This window comes from Tursiops truncatus, chromosome 15, assembly GCF_011762595.2.
Source record: "Tursiops truncatus isolate mTurTru1 chromosome 15, mTurTru1.mat.Y, whole genome shotgun sequence".
In the NCBI taxonomy this organism is placed as follows: Eukaryota; Metazoa; Chordata; class Mammalia; order Artiodactyla; family Delphinidae; genus Tursiops; species Tursiops truncatus.
The window spans coordinates 325,568-348,699 of NC_047048.1; the positions used below are offsets into that span (position 1 = coordinate 325,568).

General features: G+C 55.2%; 1 protein-coding gene across 6 annotated transcripts in view; it reads right to left on the bottom strand.

Moving 5' to 3' along the window:
• The window catches only part of PRKAR1B (protein kinase cAMP-dependent type I regulatory subunit beta), an 85,467-nt gene extending 62,575 nt beyond the window's left edge, over positions 1-22,892 (bottom strand). The window contains exons 1-5 of one of the 6 annotated variants that reach the window (XM_073791777.1): positions 22,626-22,883; positions 21,713-21,909; positions 8,792-8,962; positions 6,184-6,240; positions 5,968-6,059 (exon numbers count right to left, since the gene is read on the bottom strand). In XM_073791777.1, coding sequence (XP_073647878.1) covers positions 5,968-6,059; positions 6,184-6,240; positions 8,792-8,962; positions 21,713-21,909; positions 22,626-22,866 — 758 coding nt within the window. In that variant the 5' untranslated portion in view covers positions 22,867-22,883. The other 5 variants (XM_073791775.1, XM_073791778.1, XM_073791779.1 and 2 more) reach the window with 5 other exon arrangements.
• Between the last annotated feature and the right edge of the window lie 240 nt (positions 22,893-23,132).

Below are 23,132 nucleotides of genomic sequence, written 5' to 3' on the forward strand. Positions count from 1 at the left end.
GCTCACATCCCAGCTTCCCCCGGGCCCAGCTGGGTGGCCGTGGCAGCTCGCTTGAGCTCCGTGTGCCTCCATGCTTCATCTGCCCAAAGCCGCCACAACGAGGCCAGCACCATTCTAACGAGATGCAGACAAGGCCTGCGATCGGGCTCTGGCTCAGAGCTCGCCATGACGCAGGCTCCACGGTCCCAGGTCTCAGCCTCACACCGAACACGATTCCGACCCCGCAGGGTCACACGGCCCACGACATGCGAACCTGGAGGTCTCCTCTGCCCAGAGTGAGCCTGGCTTTGTGCAAAACGAAAATCAAACTTTTTGCCAGTCCAACCCATTAAGCATCTCCTCGGATGAGGCCCTGCATTTTCCAAAATGCTAATCTTGGTTTTTAGTATTGCCTGAAAGGTCGGCAGCAAACCCCGAAGCTGGAGCCAGGCTGCAAGAGGGGCTGAAGTGGCTCAGAGAAACAGAGTCTGTTCCCTGAATTGACTGTGAATTCAGCAGACGGGTGTGCTTTTCCCATCACCCGGGGGCCCGAGCCAATTTGTGGAATAACAGACTGCAGAGACATGCGGGTGGGCGGAGACAGACAGCTGTGCCGCCAGGGGTGCAGCCAGAGGCCTGTCTTAATCAGAGCTGCAGGGAGCACGAACCGCTGCCAGCAAGGCCGCCCCAGGGTGAGATTCCCTCACTGCCGCCCGTCCGCCCGCCCGCCCGTCTGGCGGCTCCGGGAACGAGGCCCCGGCCGTGGGCCCGAAATGCAGTGCGACTGCCTGGACCCTGCCCCTGACGCACACACGCAGGGCCTCCTAATCATCACGCTTCTGGCTTCCATGGGCGCTCCGTCTCCAGGCACCCTGAGTGGGCGGGCAAGCCGGGAAGGGACCTGATGGAACCCAAGGGTCCCCACCTCCCTCCCCCGGGCCTGGTGCACCCTCGGGGGACAGGCTGGGATCCACAGCACCTGCCAGGGCTCTGGAACATCCTGTGGCCTCCTTCTGAGCCTGCTTGGGCCCCTGCGTCCCCAGGAAGGACAAAGTCTCTGCCATTGCTCACAAGAGCAGAAGCCAAGTGAAGAGGCTGCACCTGCCAGCCCCCCAACCTGGACCCTCCCCAGGACTACTCAACTCTTCAGCAGGGCTCTGGAGGGGCCCGCCCAGGGCACGAGGACATCCCGCTCCAGCCCCAACTCGGACATGTGCTGCTTGGCCTGGAGCAAGGGGCAAGGGCCCTCCCCTCACTGTTCACTGAAACAGGGCGACAAGCCAGCCTCCCAGAGTCCTTCCTGCTGTGTCCTGAGGCCCAGAGTAGCCCATTTACCTACCTCAGGCCCAGGATGGAGCAGAGAATGACTGTGGAGTGGTCTCAGGGCCAAACCAGCCCCTTCCTCAGACTAAGCACTGAAGGGCGGAGGGGTCTGGCTATGGGCTCCATCTGGATGGCCAAGCCAACCTCAGAGGGGCAAAGCTGCATCCAGAGAGATGCCCACTAACTTAGCCCTACCCACAAGTCAAAGGGCCAGAAAGATGATGATGGTGATGGTGATGATGATGGTGGTGACAATGGTGATGATGGTGATGATGGTGATGGTGATGGTAATGATGGTGATGGTGGTGATGATGGTGATGGTGGTGATGATGATGATGATGGTGGTGATGATGGTGATGATGATGATGGTGATGGTGATGATGGTAATGATGGTGATGGTGGTGACGATGGTGATGATGGTCATGATGATGATGGTGATAACGATGGTGGTGGTGATGATGGTGGTGATGGTGGTGATGATGATGATGGTGATGGTGGTGGTGATGATGGTGATAATGGTGATGATGGTGATGGTGATGACGATGGTGATGGTGATGATGGTGACGATGGTGATGATGGTGATGATGGTGATGATGGTGACGATGGTGATGGTGATGAAGATGGTGGTGATGGTGATGGTGGTGATGGTGACGATGGTGATGACGGTGATGACGACGGTGATGATGGTGATGATGATGGTGGTGATGATGGTGATGGTGATGATGGTGATGATGGTTGATGATGATGGTGATGATGATGATGGTGATGGTGGTGACGGTGGTGATGGTGATGATGGTGGTGATGATGGTGGTGATGGTGGTGATGTGATGATGGTGATGGTGGTGATGGTGATGATGGTGATGGTGGTGATGATGGTGATGATGATGGTGATGATGGTGACGATGGTGATGGTGATGAAGATGGTGGTGATGGTGATGACGATGGTGATGGTGATGATGGTGACGGTGATGATGGTGATGATGGTGGTGATGATGGTGACGATGGTGGTGATGATGGTGGTGATGGTGGTGATGATGGTGGTGATGGTGGTGATGATGGTGATGGTGATGATGGTGATGATGACGGTGATGATGATGGTGATGATGGTGACAATGGTGGTGATGATGATGATGATGGTGGTGATGGTGGTGATGGTGGTGATGATGGTGGTGATGGTGGTGATGATGGTGATGATGGTGACAATGGTGGTGATGATGATGATGATGGTGGTGATGGTGGTGATGGTGGTGATGATGGTGGTGATGGTGGTGATGATGGTGATGATGGTGACAATGGTGGTGATGGTGGTGATGATGGTGGTGATGGTGGTGATGATGGTGATGATGGTGATGATGATGGTGATGATGGTGGTGATGGTGATGATGGTGATGGTGATGGTGATGGTGGTGGTGATGATGGTGGTGATGGTGATGGTGGTGATGGTGATGGTGGTGATGGTGGTGATGATGGTGATGATGGTGGTGATGGTGGTGATGATGGTGGTGGTGATGATGGTGGTGATGATGGTGATGGTGATGATGGTGATGATGGTGGTGATGGTAATGACGGTGGTGATGATGACGGTGGTGATGGTGGTGATGATGGTGGTGGTGATGATGGTGGTGATGATGGTGGTGATGGTGATGATGGTGATGGTAATGACGGTGGTGATGATGATGGTGGTGATGGTGATGATGGTGATGGTGGTGATGATGGAGGTGATTATAATGATGGTAATGATACGCCCATGGACAGTATCTCACTCTATCCTCACTGCAAGCCTCAAAGTAGGTTTTATTACCCTCATTTGACACCTGAGAAAACTGAGGCTCTGCCAGGTGCTGTGGTTTGGCCAAGAGACACTCTTTTTATTTAGGGAGTGGAAACTGAGGCTCCAAAGTATCCGCACAGACCCAGAGAAAGCCTTCGAGAAACGCCGACTAGAAACGCCGCCCCACCCAGAAGGAGGCCCGGCAGCCTGGGGTAGGGGCTCTGTCCCTCAGCCATGTTGCATTACCTTCCCTTAAAGCAAAGGGCTGGAACACAGTCTTCGCCTTGTCTCCCCACGGATGCGGCTCCACGCGAGCTGAAAACACTGACGAGCGAAAGCACCCAGCCCTAGACCGTGGGTTTTTTTTGTCCCAATCCTGCATTTAGCAGGAGGGATCATAGAGCAGCACGTGGCTTCTCCCGCACGGATTCACCCACATGGATATTCTAGTACCCTACTCATGCCGGGAAGCAGAGGGAGCAGCAGGCAGCACCCACAGCGAGGCTCACCAGGCGCCCTGCAAACTTGGAAAGAACTGGGCGGCACGCGCCAGACCGCAACTGAGCAGAGACAAAGCTGCGAAGCCCAGCGTCCAGCGCACTGAGAGAAGCAAAGGCCCTGGATGCCGCACCGGGAGATGTCACGTGGAAGGTCAGGGGACAGCGTCTCCCTGCCCACGGCCTCTGGAACCCGCTTCCTGAACCGTCAGCCCGTCTCTTTAGAAGCCGTAGCCAGAAACGGGAGCCTGTGCGGGCTTCGATCTGGAAAGTGAGTTTTCCTCTGTGCAAAACAAAAGATCTAAAGCAGACGCTTCCCGTGTGAAAGCTTTCTTTCCAATCCAGCCTGGAAAAGAGGAATCTTCATCCAACCATCTGCTTCCTCCACTTCTTGTCCACCTGGCTCTCGGATGCAGTGAAGTCTGAGGCAGAGGGAGCCGTGTGGCTCTGGGAACTTAGGGCCGAGGGCGCAGGACTCCAGCATACGTTTCCTGGACACACACACCCGGAACGGCCCAGAGAGGGAGTCCAGCTCAGCTGCCTCGGCCAGGCTGGCCCTAAGCTAAGACTTTCTGAACCTGCTGCTACCTGGGAGCTGGAAGGGGCCATGAAAGGGTGGGACCTGCTGAAAAGCATTGTGATTCTGAGTCCAAACCCTTTTGTTCTGCGCAGAAGAGTCCAGGCCAGTGAACCACTCAGCAGCTTCCAAGGCCATGAACTGAGCAAAGTGTCACCAGTAATCAGAGAAACGACACCCTCTCTCCTCAAACGTGAAATAAGGCGATCGTACCCGGTGTGTCCGGGGCAGGGGAAGCCAACTCAGCAGAGGGAGATGGGGGAGGGCGACCGCGAGGTGTCTCACACGTGTCCACCTTCCGTGGATCCACCAGGAGCCGGCAAGTGCTGGAGAGCAGAGGGCGTGGTGAGGCTGACTCCCCCAGGGAGCGGGCACGGACGGATGGGTCCAAGACGGAGGACCGGCCAGCCCCGCCCCTGCCCCGTGCCACGGGCTTCTGCAGACAGGGCATCTCCACCTCAGCCTGGATCACAGCCACCCCGCCTGGGAAGTACGCTGCGGGCGAGGAGGGACCACCCCAATTGCAGGTCCTCTGGACGTCCCTGCGGCCCTCCTGGGACCAGCCAACACAACGAATCAAAAGCCTAAAAACCCACACTGGCATGCCAGCCACCCTATCCTGCAGAAGCACCATTCCTCGCTCTTCACTGAGACCCCGCACCATGGGAAACTAGAAACGTCCACAGGGACTTTGGCAAGGGGAGCGGTGGACAGCTGCACGTCCACAGACACCGCACAGTGGCCACACGGGAGGCCCCCGGCCCGGGCCACGGAAGGTGCGTGTGTCCCACCTGTTTCCACATGATACGCACGCGGAGAACGGCCTGGAGGGGCCAGTCCGGGCCACGGCTGGTGGTCACTGTGGGGAGGGGGACGCAAAGTGGCCTCTTCTCCCTTCACTCCGCGTATCTGTATGTCATCTGCACATCTCGCATGGACTGTTCTCAAAATGTGCTCGGTTATTCTAATGAAGAATCACCGTTTGCCAAGAACGGAAAAATAAATTTTTTTTCAAACATCATTTACCCTTTGATCCACGTCGAGGAGTTTATCTTAAAGAAACAGACAAATACTCCCAATGAGCATACGAGTATGGGCATGTCATCAAAACGCTGTTTATCATAAAAAACGCAAACAGCCACGGCAGGAGAGCAGCCACATCACACAACCCTACAGAAGCGGGGACCACAGACCACGAAAGCCTCTACTGACAAAGAGAGACGCTCACCACCTCTCAAGGGCGACAAACTACGGAGAACGTCATTCCGTTTTGTGACAATACAGGGTTACGGTGTGTGCATAGATTAAATCCTGAAGGACTGCCCCCAAAACATTCCCAGTGATTATTTTTGCTTTGTGGCTTAACGTTTTCCAGTTTTCCCACTTATTTACATGCTCGCCATTGCCAAGCAGAGCATCCCAGCCCCTTCACTGCCCCCAGGCCCCTCCCTGGAGTAACTCTCGCCCCCACCCCACATCCACCCCTGAGGCCCTTCCAGCCCGTGCTGAGCGCCACCCCAGCTCAGTCACCCTCCCTCAGGACCCCGTGCTCCGCGGACAGACGTGCATTTCACCCGTAAGCCCACGAGGCAGTGAGTTCAGCTCGGGCACGGCAGGCCCTCTGCAAGCAGAAGAGAAGTCTTGCCGTGACAAGGTTGGCCTGCGGGCACTTTGGATCCCAACCCAGATTTGAGGCGGCAGCCCAAGCGTACACAGCGCTAAATTCCTAGAGGCCACCCCTGCCCCATGAGCCCGTGCTTCCAAAACTGACCCGTGTCCCCTGGAGTTGGACATCCCACCAGCCCCATTCCCGCACCTACCTTCTCTCGTTGTCGTCCAGGTGAGCAAAGAGCACGTTCTTGGAGATGGCTTTGGCCAGTGCCGTCATGGTCTTGTAGTCCTTGGGGATGACCTGCGGGGAAGCCCAGGAGAGTCAGACCTGTGGGCACCCTGGACCAGGGCCTGGACCCAGCTAGCCCTTTGGACCCTCCTTGACCCCGAGAAATCGGGCCACTCAGCCTTCAAGGTGTTATTACCAGTGAGGGTAGACAGAAATCTTGAAATGCTAGCTGCATGTCACAATTTTTGGAAATCTGAAAAATAAAGAAGAGACAAGGGGCCCAGAGTGACCTGAGAATTGGCGTATCGTCCAGAACTCGGGGTCTTGGTAGACTGACGCCGGTGGGCTTCAGAGCCTGTAAAAGATGCTACAAGGGGGCTACCCTGGTGGCGCAGTGGTTGGGAGTCCGCCTGCCGATGCAGGGGACGCGGGTTCGTGCCCCGGTCCGGGAAGATCCCACATGCCGCGGAGCGGCTGGGCCTGTGAGCCATGGCCGCTGAGCCTGCGCGTCCGGAGCCTGTGCTCCGCAACGGGAGAGGCCACAACAGTGAGGGGCCTGCGTACCGCAAAAAAAAAAAAAAAAAAAAAAAGATGCTACAAAGCCTCCAGGCCCTTGGATTATTATGTCTTTTGTTTTTATTTCTTTACTCCACTGGCTTTTTTTAGGTAACAAATACTTGTTGAAATATTTGAAAACTGGAAAAAAAAAAGATACCTTGACCCAAGGCTGGCTCCACCCTTTCAGGTGGTTATGGAAGGGGTGGGTAAGGGCCTGGACCTTGTTGGCTAAAATGTGGGTAAAAAGTCATCCCCACGCCCGCTGAGACCAGCCTGGAAAGCTCGAGGTGTGTCCAGTGAATCAACGCCCAGCTGACGACCAGCACTGGTATTTCCAACGCCAAGATTCCTCCCTCAAAAGACACCGAGAGGAGGCTGTCTGCACCGGCACGTGACCCCCACCTCGTGCTCAGCTGCCCCGAAATCTCTTCCAGGCTGGGGGCGGGTGGTGATGTCGGGACCCCGCATGTGGGTACGCCGCATCTAAAACCATGGAACCCTTTACAAAGGGATCCCTGAGGGGCAGGATGGAGCCCCTGAAAAGCCACTCCAGCTCCAGCAACTGTGTAACAGCTCGGACGTGCAGGCCTCGAGAGGAAGGTCTCTTCCTACACGCTGCACCCCTCCCCTCCTGCAACACCCTGGGTTACTGTGGTGACACTCCAGCTCCAGCAACTGTGTAACAGCTCGGACGTGCAGGCCTCGAGAGGAAGGTCTCCTCCTACACGCTGCACCCCTCCCCTCCTGCAACACCCTGGGTTACTGTGGTGACACGTCACACTTAGGGAACCAGCTGGGCGCCATCCTAGCAGCTAAACCCACATGTCTGTCCTGTTTCCTTGGTTTTACCCAGATCCCACCCAGGCCACATGCAGTCGCCGTGGCCCTTCAGCCCCTCTGGTCTGTGACAGTTTCTCCGAGGACGACTGGCAGTGATTTTGCAGAACGTCCCTTCGTCTGGGTTTGTCTGGGGATCTCCTCCGGGCTGGACGGTGGGCTTTTAAGCTGCACTCTTACTGGTTTTATTCCCTGATTATAAAAGGACTCAGTACCAGGGAGGGACTGGGCATGGTTGTTTCATGGGGACAGAGGTTCAGATTTGCAAGATGAAAACGTTCTGGAGATGACGGCGGTGACCGTGGCACAATGGTGAGAATGTGACCTGGATGCTAAACATGGTTAAAGAGGTGCTGTGGCCCAACTGTCCCCAAATTCACGTGTCGAAGCCCTAGCCCCCATGGTAAGGTGTTTAGTGATGGGGCCTCGGGAGGTGACTGGTGTTAGGTGGGCCCCCAAGACAGGATCCGCACCCTCGCAAGTCGAGACCTAAAGATCTTGCGCTCCCCACCCCCCCGCCACGTGAGAACAGGCGAGAAGGCGGCCGCCTGGGGGCCAGGAAGAGAAGAGGGTTCTCACCAGAAACCCACCCTGCCGGCACCTGGATCTTGGGCTCCCAGCCTGGAGACTGTGAGAGGGTGAATGTCTGTTGTTTGAGCCGCCAGTCTTCTGTTACGGCAGCTTGAGCGGACACAGACGTCAATTCTACTACGCACATTTTGCCATGTTTTAAAATAAATGTTCGTAATAGGTCAAAAAGTAAAAATAAAAAGCATTTGTTTAAAGAGTAAAGCTGGAGGGAAGAGATATGGGAACATATGTATATGTATAACTGATTCACTTTGTTATAAAGCAGAAACTAACACACCATTGTAAAGTAATTATACCCCAATAAAGATGTTAAAAAAAAATAAAAAATAAAGAGTAAAGCTGGTTGTAGAAATGCGTAAGATGGAATGGCAGGCATGTCCAAGGCAGGGCTCAGGGGCACACGCAGCCACCAGTGCTCTCACATCGGGGAGGCCCCTGACAAAGGGGTGCCCTGCTCAGCAGGAGGGCCGGAGAGAGGGAGGGTGACGTCCAGGGCGGGGGCGGGCTACCCCCAGGCGGCTCTGAGGCTGGGGTCCAGCCTCGAGGGTGAAGCCAGGAGAACAGGACCCACGAGGCCCTGGGCACGGGGCTCCTCCTCCCACACCCCACGACCTGGCCATCCCGCCCTGTCCCCAGCCTACTGGGGTCACAGAACCATGGGGGTGGGGTGGTCCCAAGAGAGCCTCAGGCAGGTGCGCACCGGGCTCAGGCCAGCAGGGACCACGACGACCTTCTGGAAGAAGAAGGGAGGCCAAGGCCCCGACGCCTGGGATGCGGGCTGGGATGCAGGGCGGGGGGGGGCGGGGGTCGAGGCCCACCTTCCGCACGTAGGACACGGCATCCTCCTCTGTGTACACCTCGGCGCTCACTCCCCCACGCCGGTGCCGGGCTTGCACCATCGGGTTGGGCGGCGACGGGGACACTTCCTCATCGTGCGAGTCCGACTGGGAGGCTGACTTCTGCTGCGCCAGGATCTGTCGGTTTTCTTCCTGGAGGGGGGACAACGCAGAGCGGGTGAGAAGAGAGGCCATCTCGGCAGAACCCCAGAGTCTGTCCCGGGAGGTCACGGGGTCCCAGGAAGGCCGGGGACCCAGCGCGTCCCAGCCGGGCCCGCCCGACCCGCCTCCCTGGACTTCAAGGCTACCTCCAAGCCCACCTCTTCCCAGCCCACAGCCCTGCCGGCCACAGAGCCCTGGCTCCAGAAGGCTTTCTGTTCCTTCACACTTTGAGCAACGTGTCAAAGTTGCTACCAGACCCCAGAGCTCAGCCCACAGGGTCCAAGGCCCCGGCGAGCCTCTGAGGCCCCCCAGCCCCACCGGTTCACCCGAGGGCAGGAAGTGCCCCCGCTCTGCTCACCAACGTGTAGGAAACAGGAGGTGGGCGCGCAACAGGGAAGCAAACCTCTCGTCTTCTTCCCGCGCTTTTCATTACTGCTTTTTAAAAACTGTTTACATACAGAGGGCGCAAAACCCAAAAAGTGCAAAGGTACATGGAGTGATGGGGTCTCCCACAGCCGACCCTCCAGCTCCAGTTCCCCAGAGCAACCTGGCGACCAGCCGGTCCCTGGATGGGACCGGGCTTCCCAGCACACGGCCCCGGATGGTCACAGGAGGAACCAGCTCTATAAGCTCTTGCACCTACACACGACCCTACACAACAGCCAAAGCCAGGAGAGCAGCTCCGACTCACGCCAACATACACAGGGTCTTCATCCAACACCCAACGCTTCCAAGGCTGAGGAACAGCCCCAGGTGCCTCGTGGGCAGGAAGGAGGGGTTTCCCTGAGGGTCAGCTCTGGACACACCAGCAACCACCGATCGCTCCAGAACTGCCTTCCACGTACTCACCTTGCCACTCCTCTGTTACCGTGACAACAGTCATCTCATCCTTTCTGAGACCAGCGCCAACATCTCCCTGGAGCCAGGAGTCACTGGGTTATTTCCCACCCTTTGTGAATTACTGGGTGACACGCCGGAAATGGGTTATTTACATTGTACGTTAATTCTACTCAAAGTTAAGACTGTCAGTAAGACTCCCACTTTTATGGAAATCATTACAAACGTCACTGACTGTTCTTGTAAACCACGAATTTTCACTATCAATAGAAATGTCAGTTGCATCTCAAGTGAGAGACTCTGGGCCTTTGCTCTTAGAAATTATTAAAAATAAGAACAGTAAGGGAATTCCCTGGTGGTCCAGTGATTAGGACTCCGAGCTCTCACTGCCGAGGGCTCGGGTTCAACCCCTGGTTGGGGGAACTAAGATCCCACAAGCCGTGTGGCCAGAAAAAAAAAAAAAGGAACAGTAATATACACAAAAATGAGTCAGTGGGGTCTTAAAGCGGGATTTGGGAGACATGAGTGGGAAAGGCCCCTGCACTGCAGCATAAACTGTTTATAGTGACACCGGGGCTCTGCCAGCGCGCAGGAGAGAGGAACCAGCAGAGGCCCCGGGCCACCAAAGGACATCCGGAAGGTCAGGCCATGTGGGAGTGCCCAGGCTCGGAGGTGACGGTGACACGGGGCAGAGACGTGGGCAGTGATGAAGGTGAGGTCGGGAGGAAACGACCCCAGGCTTCCCGTAGAAGCGAGGGAGCCGACAGGCGCTTGTCTCAGCAAACGAGGGGACTTAAGTTGAGGTAAAATTCGCACAACGTAAAATTAACAATCAGCCGTTTTAAAGCATGCAAGCCTGTGGCATTCGGCACATCCACAATGTTACGCAAACCTCTCTAACAGCTAGATCCAAACGTTTCATCACCCCAAAACACCCGGGTACCCCGCTGGCAGCCCCTCCATGCCCTCCACCCAGGCCTAGCACCCACCAACCTACCTTCTGCCTCCGTGGATCCGCCCATTCTGGACACGGCCATGGACAGGATCATACGGTACGTGCCCTCCCGTGTCAGGCTTCTCCCACTCGGCACATTGTCTTCAGGGAGCACCCACGTTGTGGCAGGCGTCAGCACGTCTCTCCTTCTGGTGGCTGAATCGTACTCCGCGGTGTCACATCTCGATGCTCCATTAGTGAGCTGGTGGACATGGGCTGGCTCCATCCTTTGGCTGCTGTGAGTCGCGCTGCCATGGACGTGAGGGTGCACGTGTGCGTCTCGGTGCCGTGTGCAATTCTTGGGGATACCCCTGGGGCAGGAATGCTGGGCCCCACGGGGGCTCGCGCTCAGCTCGGTGAAGAACCTCCCAGCGCTCTCCACCAGCCGCTCCCAGCAGCAGTGCCATCCCCCAACACCCTTTGCCACTTTCTGTGTATTGATTTGGTTTTGATCTGGCCGACGTTGAGTTGGGCTCTGGACACACTGACTTCGAGATAACGGAGCGACCTAGCCTTGGGAATGGCCCACAGACCCTACAGACAGTGGCTGACCCAGGGTCCACAGTCACGGTGAGGACCCCAGGCTCCCTGTGCAGCCACCAGAAGCCATCTGTCTTCAAGAAAGCCGCGGCCCAGGCCTTGTTTTCTTGGACCAGTAAGCAGCCCTGTCCTGGCACGGAGATGATTTTCCATCTCTGGCAGCAAAGGGTCAAATGAGGCAGGATACAGGTGGTTCAAAACACGAAGCCACTTCAGGGGATTTTGAGAGGACACGGGGCGGGGCGGCCGGGAGCCAGGGCCCCCCAGGGCGCAGTGGGATGACCGCCCCCAGGCTCTGCCTCGACCACGCCAGACCGTTATTTCTGGATGGCATCCCTCTTCCACCCCGGGAGATTCCGGGAAAACCTCTAATTCTCAGAGCTCCCCTTTCCTGCCTCCTGTTTTCATGCTGCTGAGTTGTCTTGGCTGTGAATGGTAGAGGGCACGGGGTCAGGACAGGCCATCAGGCCAAAGGAATCTTCATAACAAGAGTGTGGGAACAGTGTTTCCAGAAAGCTCCGCGGCCAGAATCTGCCCCGAAATGCGTAAGGCAGCTCCAGGGACCGTCCCCGTCCTGCCCTCGGGACCCAGAGCTCCTGGGCCATGAACGACGTGCTTCATCACCTTCTGACCACGTTCTACTACGCGAGGGGTGAAATGCAGGCTTCCAGCCTGAGAAGAGACAACACGGAGGGGGGTCTAGGGAGACTTTCCAGAACTGAGCTGACCCCCCCACACAACAGCACACACGCCTGGGAGCCTGGGACAGTGGAATCCCTCCCCTCTGCTCCCCTCCCTCTCTGGCTGGGCAAGGACACCGGCTGCCCCATCCCTCGTAGGGGATTCCTAGGGTGAGGGACGTCCCGCGTAGGGGATACCTAGGGTAAGGGACGTGTTCAGGGCACCCAGCCACCCAGCGGCAAGGCAAGAAGAGAAACACAGAGCTTCGATCATTTATTGAGCACCTTCTGTATACCAGGCCTCAGACAGAAAATGAAACAGGGAAAAAGGCATAGTTCTTTCACGAAGGAGGTTACTGTTAGAGCTCAAACAGGACAGAGATGGTGGTCACAGCAAGACAACGGGTGAGCACCACCGAAGGACCAGGTACAAGGGGCTGCACCAGCAGTGGCAGGCTCTTAGACCATCCTCAGCAAGGAGGAGTCCAAGAGGGCTTCCTGGAGGAGATGCCTCCTGAGCCCACCCAGATGAGAAGAGCTGAACCAGGGGACGCGGCCAGTTCTGAGCTCACCCCTTGCCCCCCTCCTCCCCAATCTGTGGCAAATTACAGTTCGTGTGTCTCTTCATGACGTGGCAGCCCTCTCCAATGTTTGTTTCATCCATCTCTTCAGAGTCAGACTCTGATTTTATTGTCTGCTATTTCTTTGATTTCCGCTTCATTAACTTCTGCTTTTACCCTTATAATTTTTCCTCGTTTCTGTCTTGCTTTCTTCCTCTATTCCTGGCTTCTCAGGTGGCACCTGGGCAGTAGGTTGAAAAGGGTCCCTCAAAAATTCATGTCCACCCAGAACCTCAGAGAGTGGTTTTATTTGGAAATAACTCTTCACAGATACAATCAAGTTAAGACAAGGTCATCCTGGATTAGAGTGGCCCTAATCCAACGATGGGTGTCCTTATAAAAAGAGGAAGTTTGGACACAGACACACAGGGCCGAACACAGGGGCAGTCTGGTGATGCGTCTGCCAGTAAAGGGCAGCCCCCAGAAGCTGGGGGGGGGGGTGTGGCGGACCCCGCCCCCCGTCAGAGCCCCCAGAAGCGACCACCCCTGACAAAGCGTTGATCTGGGGCTTCCGGCTTCCAGAACTGTATGGCACCCGAGGAAACTATGACACACGGCTCGTTAATTTATCATCTGATTTTCTAATGAAGCTATAAATTTTCCCTAAGTACCAATTTTGCTGCATTCCACATGTTCTGACACGCAATGCTCTTATTGTCACTCAGCCTAAATATTTCCTCATTTTTTATCGTGACCATCTTTAACTGATAAACTGAGCAAAAGCTCACTATTGATTTCCAAATGTATGCAGAGGCTTCTGGCTCTTTCTGGATTTTTCTGGCTACCTTTTTATTAATAATTGGTAACTTTATTGGGTTATAGTCAAAGGATTCGGTTTCTGAGTGAGAAAAAGACTTAAACTCATCCTGGGATCCCTTGAAATAACATGTTGCACTGGGTACTTCATTCTCAAATTCTAAAGTTCTGATTTACACACACCTTTCCAGGATCTCCGATGTGACCGGATGAACACAAGGCAGATGCCGTGTCCTCCCCAGTCACGGCCCCGCTGTCACACAAGCTCGGATGGGAAACGGTGTGCTTCCCAGGGAGCTCACCACCACGTCCTCAGCACCCGGAACAGCGCCCGGCACAGAGCAAGTGTTCAGTAAATATTGGTGAGATGAATGAATGAATGAATGAAACCTTTTGGGAGAACTGGTATAACTATCAGTGGGTGCTCTGAGCTTCATAATCCTATTTCTTAAAATACATCCTAAGGAAACAATGAGAGGCATCAAAAACATATCTGTACCAGAATGGCCCTTGCAGGGCTTAAAAAAATTTTTAATCCAACAAGCAACAATAAGAGATTGCTTAGGGCTTCCCCAGTGGCGCAGTGGTTGAGAGTCCGCCTGCCAATGCAGGGGACACGGGTTCGTGCCCCGGTCCGGGAAGATCCCACATGCCGCGGAGCGGCTGGGCCCGTGAGCCATGGCCGCTGAGCCTGCGCGTCCGGAGCCTGTGCTCCGCAACGGAAGAGGCCGCAACAGTAAGAGGCCCGCGTACCGCAAAAAAAAAAAAAAAAAAAACAGCAATGAGGCACCACTACACACCTATCGGGACAGCCAAAATCCAGACGGTGACGACACCAACAGCTGGCGAGGGTGTGGAGCGGCAGGAACCTCATCCGTGGCTGGTGGGGATGCACAATGGCACCGCCGCTTTGGTTTTGTTTGTTTGTTTGTTTTTGTCTTATTTTATCTTGTTTTTTTTTGCCGTGCCACACGGCTCGTGGGATCCGAGTTCCCCGACAAAGGATTGAACCCGGGCCCTCGGCGGGGACAGCGTGGAGTCCTGACCTCTGGACGACCGGGGAACTCCTGGTGCAGCCACTCTGGAAGACAATCTCGTGTCTGTCTTCATGCAACCCAGCAATTGCACTCCTGGTATTTATCAAAATGAGTTAAAACACATCACATAAAAACCTACACCGAAAAAAAAAAAAACCTACACACGGACCTGTATAGCAGCTTTATTCACAATTGCTAAAACTTGGAAACAACCAAGACGTCGTTCAGCAGATGATCGATAAATAAACTGGGGTCCATCCAGACAATGGAACATTATTCAGCAATAAAAATAAATGAGCTATTATTAAGTCATGAGAACACTTGGAGGAAGCTTAAGTATGTATCACTAACTGAAAGAAGCCAGTCTGAAAAGGCTAAACGCTGTAGCTAGAAAGGCGAAAACTATGGAGACAGTGAAAGGATCGGGGTTGCTGGGGGCTGGGGGGGCGGGGGGGGAGGGGCGAACAGGTGGAGCAAAGGGGATTTTTAGGGCAGTGGCTACTCTGCGTGACGCTATGATGATGGAAACATGTCATAGGTTTGTCCAAACCCACAGAACGTACAAGAGCGAACCCTCAGGGGCGCCGCGGACTTCAGTCAATAGTAGCGTATCAGTGGTGGCTGTCATTCCCTCGAAGCGCTGGTTGGTGCTCTGAGGCCCGTCTGGGCCTGGGGAGGACCCCGGCCACCAGTGTCTCCAGCCACCCCTGCACCCCCAGCCTCAGCCTCCCGCAAAGCTCGCTGCCTCCACCACCCTCCAGCAGACCTTGGGACCGGCTGCCCGGTCTAAGAGCGCCCAGGACCCTCCCACCCGCACTCAGAACCCTGGGAACCCCAGCCCCCGCACCCCAGCTGCTCTGCAAACCCTCCTCATTCCACCTTCCCAGTGCCCCACCCACTCGGCCTCCCGGACGCCTGCCCCTCAGTGAAGCAGACATCGCGATGACCAGGGAAGAAACCATCGGGGCCAACGGCATGGGGGCACCCACTTTCTTTTCCTTTTTAATTTCAAAGACTTGGTTTCCCTAGGTAGTTATAGGTTCACAGCAAACATCACAGGGAGGCACAGAGACTTCCCACACGCCTCTTGTCCCCTCACTCGCACACCCTCCCCGGGGCCTCTCTACGCTGCTGAACGGGAGCCACCAGAACACGCCCAGACTACAGCCTGGACCACCGGTCCCCGCGCTCTGCCACCTCCAGACGGCCTCCCGCCCGCCCCGGCCTCCGGCCCACCCAGCGCTCCAGCGACCGCCTCCGCGGCTCCAGCCTTCCACGGCTCCGGGGTGGCACGAGCTGCCCCCCGGCGTTAGCCGCCAAGCCCATCGTCCCGAGGACAAGCCTTCGTCCAGAGAGCGTGCTCCCCGAAAACGGCCCCACGGTAACCCTCGCCACCCGCAGGGCACGGCCTCCTGTCGGCCCCCAGGCTGAACGCGGACTCACCCCCTCCACCCTGGCTTCCCGGTGGCCCCCCAGCACCGGAAGGCCGGGGCAGTCAACGTGCCGGGGGGACGGACCGCCCCTCCAAGACCCTCGGGAGTTCAATGTAGTCCCGCCAATGGACGCCTCTGTCCGCCACCAGAATGACACATGCAGTGCTGGTCACCAGGAAACACAGGTTGGTCCTCCATACAGTCACCGGACGTATCTGATGCCCAGTGTAGACCACAGCCACAGGAAGGGCCATGTGGGCCCTGACAGAATTCACTTCCAGGGAAGCCGCGGGCCGGGTTCTCCCCAAGGGAGACACAGCGTAACTTGCTCGTTTCATTAAAGGCACAGAGTGAGCCTGGGTCACCAGCTGTCTGACCAACGGACCAGAGGGAGGCCACCGCTGCCCCAGGAAGGAGAGCCTGCTGGATGACGCGTCCACGGCCACAACAGAGAGCAGAGTGGCGTCGGCGAGGACTCGGGAAAGGGTGGGGGCTCAGGGTCGCAAGACCACACGCTCACCCGGTCCTTGGGGAGCAGATGGGCGACAAGATTCAACAGCCGTAAACACAAACAGACACTCGGCCCCCAGAGCCCTTCCTGAAATACCTGCAGAGTTACCCATTTTTTCTTTTAAATCATTTCCTTGGCATAAAGGTGGTTTCTGGAGCGGAAAAAAACAAAAAACCCTGAAAGCCATCAAACACAAAACGATGGAAATAAAGTAGAAACGATGACGCATCCACGTCATGGAAAACTTTACAGCCATAAGAGGCCACAGAAATGCTACTAAAGATGCAAGGCAACGTGAGTGACCGTCATGCCACTGAAATGCACAAGAAGAAAAGGCCAAAATGGCAAATTCCATGTCGTGTATGTTTAGCCCAATAAAAAATGCTACTAAGAAGAAAAAAGCCAACAAAAACTGCACATATATACGATTATCCACATCCGTATGTAAGCGTGTCCTGCGGGGCCAGAAAAGTCCTCGGGAAAATGTAGGGCGGGTATGTAGGTGCAGGGTCACGGGCGCGTTCGTATAAAGTAATCTTTCCTGCACAATTTAAAATCCACTGTTAAAGGGATGGATGACTTTTATCATCACACGATCCGCCACAAGACTGAATCCTGGAGAAGCTCCAAGGCTGTGTTTGGCCGGCGGGTATGGACTATCTTCCCCCCTCAAGCCTCCACCCTGGAATAAGGCCACCTCCTCACCGGCTCACTCACGGAGGCCTGGGCACTGGGTGCCACACCCCGGCCCAGGCAGCACCCCGAGAGCTGGGCCATCCCCACCAACCTGTGCCGGCAGCTGCAGCCTCTGTGCTTATCAAGGCCTCACACACACACGCTTCCTGCTCTCCACACAAGTGGAGAAAACTGCTCCTCCCCAGGCTTCCGGCCTGGCCAGCCTCCTGCAGAGAGAGGGGCCCGGGACCCAGCACACCGCGGCCCCAAAGCCAGAGGCTTTCCTGCTCCCAGGCTGAAGCAGCTCCCTGGTCACCGTGCTCAGCAGACGCAGCAGGAAGTGAGACCCCCCGTGGGGTCTCAGGACACCTTAAGGCACTTTACACTTGGGGATCCCAGGTCCATTTGAACATCCACTGCAAACACTGGGGACGCTCTCCCCAGTAAAATGCACCCGCCTATAAAAGCCTGCACACGATTTCAGAGGATCCCCCAAATCAGCCCCGAAGCCTGGAACCTAGGCCTTCCAAGTCACCCTACCTCTTCCAGACCTTGGTCCTCAGCTGTCAAAGGCAGGTAGTAAACTGCCTCTCCAGGCAAGAATGATCAATGAATCTTCCTAAACCCCTGTGCTCGCCCCAACCTCTTCCCCAAGCTCCAAACTCATAGCCTCTTTGACAACTTGAGCACATCCAAAGCCTTACTCTTCATTTTTTCCTGTCCAACCCTGTCTCCGTCTCTTCCCACTGGCCCTTCCTTGGCTCAGGACTTCACTCAGGCCTCGGACCAAACCCGAGGAGTCACGGCCCATGCCTCTTTCCTCACCCCACCCCCAATCCACCAGCAAGACCGGAAAGGCCCCCCAAAGAAAACGGCCCACCTCACCCTCTCACTCCACCCCCAGGGGACAGGAGCACCCTCACCCCTGCCAAGTCTAACAAAGCATCTTGGCCACTGAAATGTCCCCTGGGGGCAAGAGGTCCCCCGCTGAGACCCTCACTCTGCAGCCTCAGTTCAGGTCTGGCCTGGACCCTGCCTCTGGCCTCTTAATGGGCTCCCTGCCTTGGTCCGGCGGAGAAGTCCCGTCCTGTGAGACATGTCACCTGGCTGGGGTCATCTGTGAACAAGTAGAGTTAAATGAGGATGTACTGTCACCCACCTGACCCCCCCTCTTCAAACGTGCAGGAAACAAGCACCCGCCCCCCCCCGCCCCCGCTCCAGTCCCCTGTCCTCTGTGCACAGGCCAGCGACTGGACTCCTCCCATACATGGCGACCTCGAAAGTAACCAAAGATTAAAGCCAGGTTGCCATGTTCACCTATCAACTAAGAAACAGGTTTTTATTTATTTTTTTAAGGTTCATTTATTTATTTATTTATTGGCTGCACAGCACGTGAGATCTTAGTTCCCCAACCAGGGATCGAACCCACACCCTCTGTGTTGGAAGGGTGGAGTCTTAACCACTGGACCGCCAGGGGAGTCCCTGAAAAACAGGCTTTTAAATTAAAACAGCCAAAGCTGACTAGGGTGGCTGGCTACAAGCACACTGTCTGGTGGGGCTTGAATCAATGCTGCGTTTGGAGAGCTCCTTGACAACCCCAACAAGACTTCTGCGACCTGGTAATTCCACCTGGAATTTCAATAATTCCGTCTCCGAAAAGCTGTACTAAACACTACCACATACAGGAAAAAAAAAATCTATGTACAAATATGTCCCTGTGGCATTATTTTTTTAATACATCTTTATTGGAGTATAATTGCTTCACAAAGCTGTGTTAGTTTCTATTGTACAACAAAGTGAATCAGCCATATGCATACATATATCCCCATATCCCCTCCCTCTTGCGTCTCCCTCCCACCCTCCCTATCCCACCCCTCTAGGTGGTCACAAAGCACGAGCTGATCTCCCTGTGCTATGCAGCTGCTTCTCACTAGCTATTTTACATTTGGTAGTGTACATATGTCAGTGGTACCATCACTTTGCCCCAGCTTCCCCTTCCCCGCTACCCTGTGTCCTCAAGCCCATTCTCTATGTCTGCGTCTTTATTCCTGCTCTGCCACCAAGTTCATCAGTACCATATTATTTAGATTCCATGTATACGTGTTAGCATACAGTATTGGTTTTTCTCTTCCTAACTTACTTCACTCTGTATGACACACTCTAGGTCCATCCACCTCACTACAAATAACTCAATTTCGTTTCTTTTTATGGGTGAGTAATATTCCATTGCATATATGTGCCACATCTACTTTACCCATTCATCTGTCAGTGGGCATTTAGGTTGCTTCCATGTCCTGGCTATTGTAAATAGAGCTGCAATGAACATTGGGGTACATGTCTCTTTTTGAATTATGGTTTTCTCAGGGTATATGCCCAGTAGTGGGATTGCTGGGTCATATGGTACTTCTATTCTTAGTTTTTTAAGGAACCTCCATACTGTTCTCCATAGTGGCTGTATCAATTTACATTCCCACCAACAGTGCAGGAAGGTTCCCTTTTCACCACACCCTCTCCAGCATTTATTGTTTCTAGATTTTTTGATAATGGCCATTCTGACCAGTGTGAGGTGATACCTCATTGCAGTTTTGATTTCCATTTCTCTAATAGTTAGTGATGTTGAGCATCTTTTCATGTGTCTCTTGGCCATCTGTATGTCTTCTTTGGTGAAATGTCTATTTAAACAGATGGAGAAATATACCACGTTCTTGGATTGGAAGAATCAATATTGTGAAAATCACTATACTACCTAAAGCAATCTACAGATTCAATGCAATCCCTGTTAAACTACCAATGGCATTCTTCACAGAATTAGGACAAAAAATTGTATGGAAACACAAAAGATCCCAAATAGCCAAAGCAATCTTGAGAAAGAAAAATGGAGCTGCAGTAATCAGGCTCCCTGACTTCAAACTATACTACAAAGCTACAGTAATCAAGACAGTATGGTACTGGCACAAAAACAGAAATATAGATCAGTGGTACAGGATAGAAAACCCAAAGATAAACCCACTCACATATGGTCACCTAATTTACAATGAAGGAGGCAAGAACATACAATGGAGAAAAGACAGCCTCTTCAATAAATGGTGCTGGGAAAACTGGACAGCTACATGTAAAAGAATGAAATTAGAACACTCCCTAACACAATACACAAAAATAAACTCAAAATGGATTAAAGACCTAAATGTAAAACCAGACACTGTAAAACTCTTAGAGAAAAACACTCTTTGACATAAAACCACAGCAAGATCTTTTCTGACCCCCCCCCCCAGAGTAATGAAAAGTTTAAAAATAAATAAACAAATGGGACCTAAGTAAACTTAAAATGTTTTGCACAGCAAAGGAAACGTAAACAAGATAAAAGACAACCCTCAGAATGGGAGAAAGTATTTGCAAATGAAACAATAGACAAAGGATTAATCTCCAAAACATACAAACAGCTCATGGAGCTCAATATCCAAAAAACCAACAACCCAATTAAAAATGGGTGGTGTTATTTTTAATATTAAAACACTGGAAACAACTCAACTGTCTAATCATGAGGAAAACATTGAGAAAACTTTTCTGGATCTTCTCAACACATTACACAATCACTTACACTGAGGACCATGAAGAATGTATAACAAATGAACAACATAAAATATAAAATTGCATCCATAACATGATTCCAACTATGTTTCAAAACCACAATGCACGGTTGGGGGGGAACAGGTGGAAAGGACTCCAGGTGATTTCTACTTCTTCTTTCCACTTTTGAACTTTTCAATTTTTCTTTAAAAGGCATGTATTACTTTAAAATGTGTTTTAACAGACTGTTCTAAAGGGAAGAAATAAATCCATTCCTTTGCGTTACAGCTACCTGTCCACAGGACTGCCCATCAGAAGTAAAACACCGCTGAGCTCGGGGACACAGAGGTGCTTAAAACAGACCTGGGCCCCAGCTGGGGTCCCGTTCAGTCCCCAGGGACAGGTAGGTCGTGATACAAAGACCACGAGGAGGAACCTGAGGTCACCCCAGAGAGAGATCTGGGTGGCCAGGGAGGAAGGCAGGAGGCATGAGGCGGGGAGGGAAAGCTGGACGGGACCACAAGCGGCTCCTGCCCCAGCCTGCTGCTTCCTAACCCCGAGCCCCCAGGATGAACCAGGAAGGGGGTGGGAGCTGTCATCCACGCAGGAGTGAGCTGGGCGATTCCCTCCTCAGGAGAGAGGGGGCGGGTGTGGCACGTACTCCCCCCACATGTCTGAGGGGCAGGCCAGCGAGGGAATCTGACCTCCAACGGCCCGCCACACTCTCTATCAGGGCTGTTTCCTTTTACCCCAGTGCCAATGGCATCTCTAACCAGTTCCCGAAGTTGAGAACCGCCAGCGACCCCACAAGCTATAGTCACAGCCTGCAGTTCCCAAACGTCCGCACCACCTTCCAGGAGGCCTCCTGAGACCCTGAGCCACTGGAAGAAGAGAGGATTTCTGTGGCGGGAATGAAGCCACCGTGGCCTCCCTGCCCACCTCCCCGCAAAGAGCCGCAGGAGGCCGTCCCGCGGGCGCCCCGCCCCCTCCGGAGCACGCAGGCAGGCCCGACGGGGCTTCGGCGCCACACACACACCCCTGCACCGGCTAGGGGGTGGGCGGGGGGAGGACCGGGTGCCGGAGCCACTAACCTTCTCCAGCTTCTCGAAGTGCTCCCGGAGGAACCTCATGGGGCGCTCGGGCTTGGAGATGCAGAGCTGCACGATGCAGTCCTTGAGCACCTGCTGGGCGCCGTGCTTCTGCACATAGAGCTCGCAGCCCCTCAGGCCGTCGTCCTCCTCCAGCTGCTGAGCCGCTGGCGAGGCCATGGCGACCCGCTGCCCGCTTCCTGCGGAGGAGAACGCGAGTCCTGCCGACCTCGGAGGGGCAGGACTCCCGCGGCCTGTGAACACGCGTCTTACACGCACCGTAAGGTTTATCTGGTGACCGACGTGACCTGGTGACACGCCAGGCGTTTTATTCTGCTGCTGTCAAAGGCCTCTCACCCTGGGGGGCAAAGCTCAACTCTAAACAGATGCTCGCGGGGATGGAGGGGGATCCGGCGGGTTCCGGGCGCGGCTGAGAAACCTGACGACGGAGAAGCGGGGCCCAGCGTGTGCAGCCCAGGCGGTTATGGGGTCTCACTTGCGTCCGTCCCTCCCCCTTTGGAGGACAGTGTGTGCCTGGAGCGCCCTCCGCGAGCTCCCGGGGAGATGGCGGGGGGACAGGGGGAGCTCTTACAGGCTCCGCCGGAAAAGAAAGGGAAACAAAAACAAACGAAGCTCCGCGGACGGGCCTCCTGGGAAGATGAACCCGGAGAACAATGGCAGGGCCGCGCGTTCGGCTCGCGCTCGGCCAGGTCACAGTGACGGCCAGGAACCCGGCCAGCCCGCCAGCGCCGAGCACGCAGCCCGGCGACCCCGGCCCCCCAGCCCCCCAGCCCCCCGACCACGGCTTCCGGCCCCGGACCGGCCAAGGGGGCGGGGGCTCCCCGAAGGCCAAACTTCCTGGGGCATCCCGGCCGGCGGGGGTTTCCGGAACAGACCCCTCCCCAGCCCCGCGTACCTGGATGCGCGGCGCCGGAGGCCGGAGGCGGCTGCGCGGGGACGCGCGGGCGCGGGGACGGCGGGCGAGCGTGTCCCGCACTGCAGCGGCGCCGCCCTCCGCCCGCCCCCGCGCCGCGCCGATCCACCCCCAGCCCCGCCGCCCCCTTCCCGCCGACCGCGCTCCAGGCCTTCCCCGACTCCCCGCTTGCCCCTCCCCGCCCCATCTCACTCCCGCCCCCCACCCCGTCTATCTCCCACATCCCCAGGACCCACCTCTCCCTCCCCCCTAGATTTCCCCTCACCGGCAGCCTACCCCGTGCCCTCCCTCTTTCCCCCTCCTCCCTCTCTTTCTCCTCCTCTTCCCTCCCCCCGCCCCTCCCCCGCCCCCAAGGCATTCAGGCTGACAGGCCTCGTGCTGTACAGACAGACCCACAGATCCATGTGAAGCTGCGTAGCTGGACCAGGACCACTACTACCGCCCCGCAGGCTCCCTCCTCACCCCTCCACCCCCTCCACTGGAGCCCCT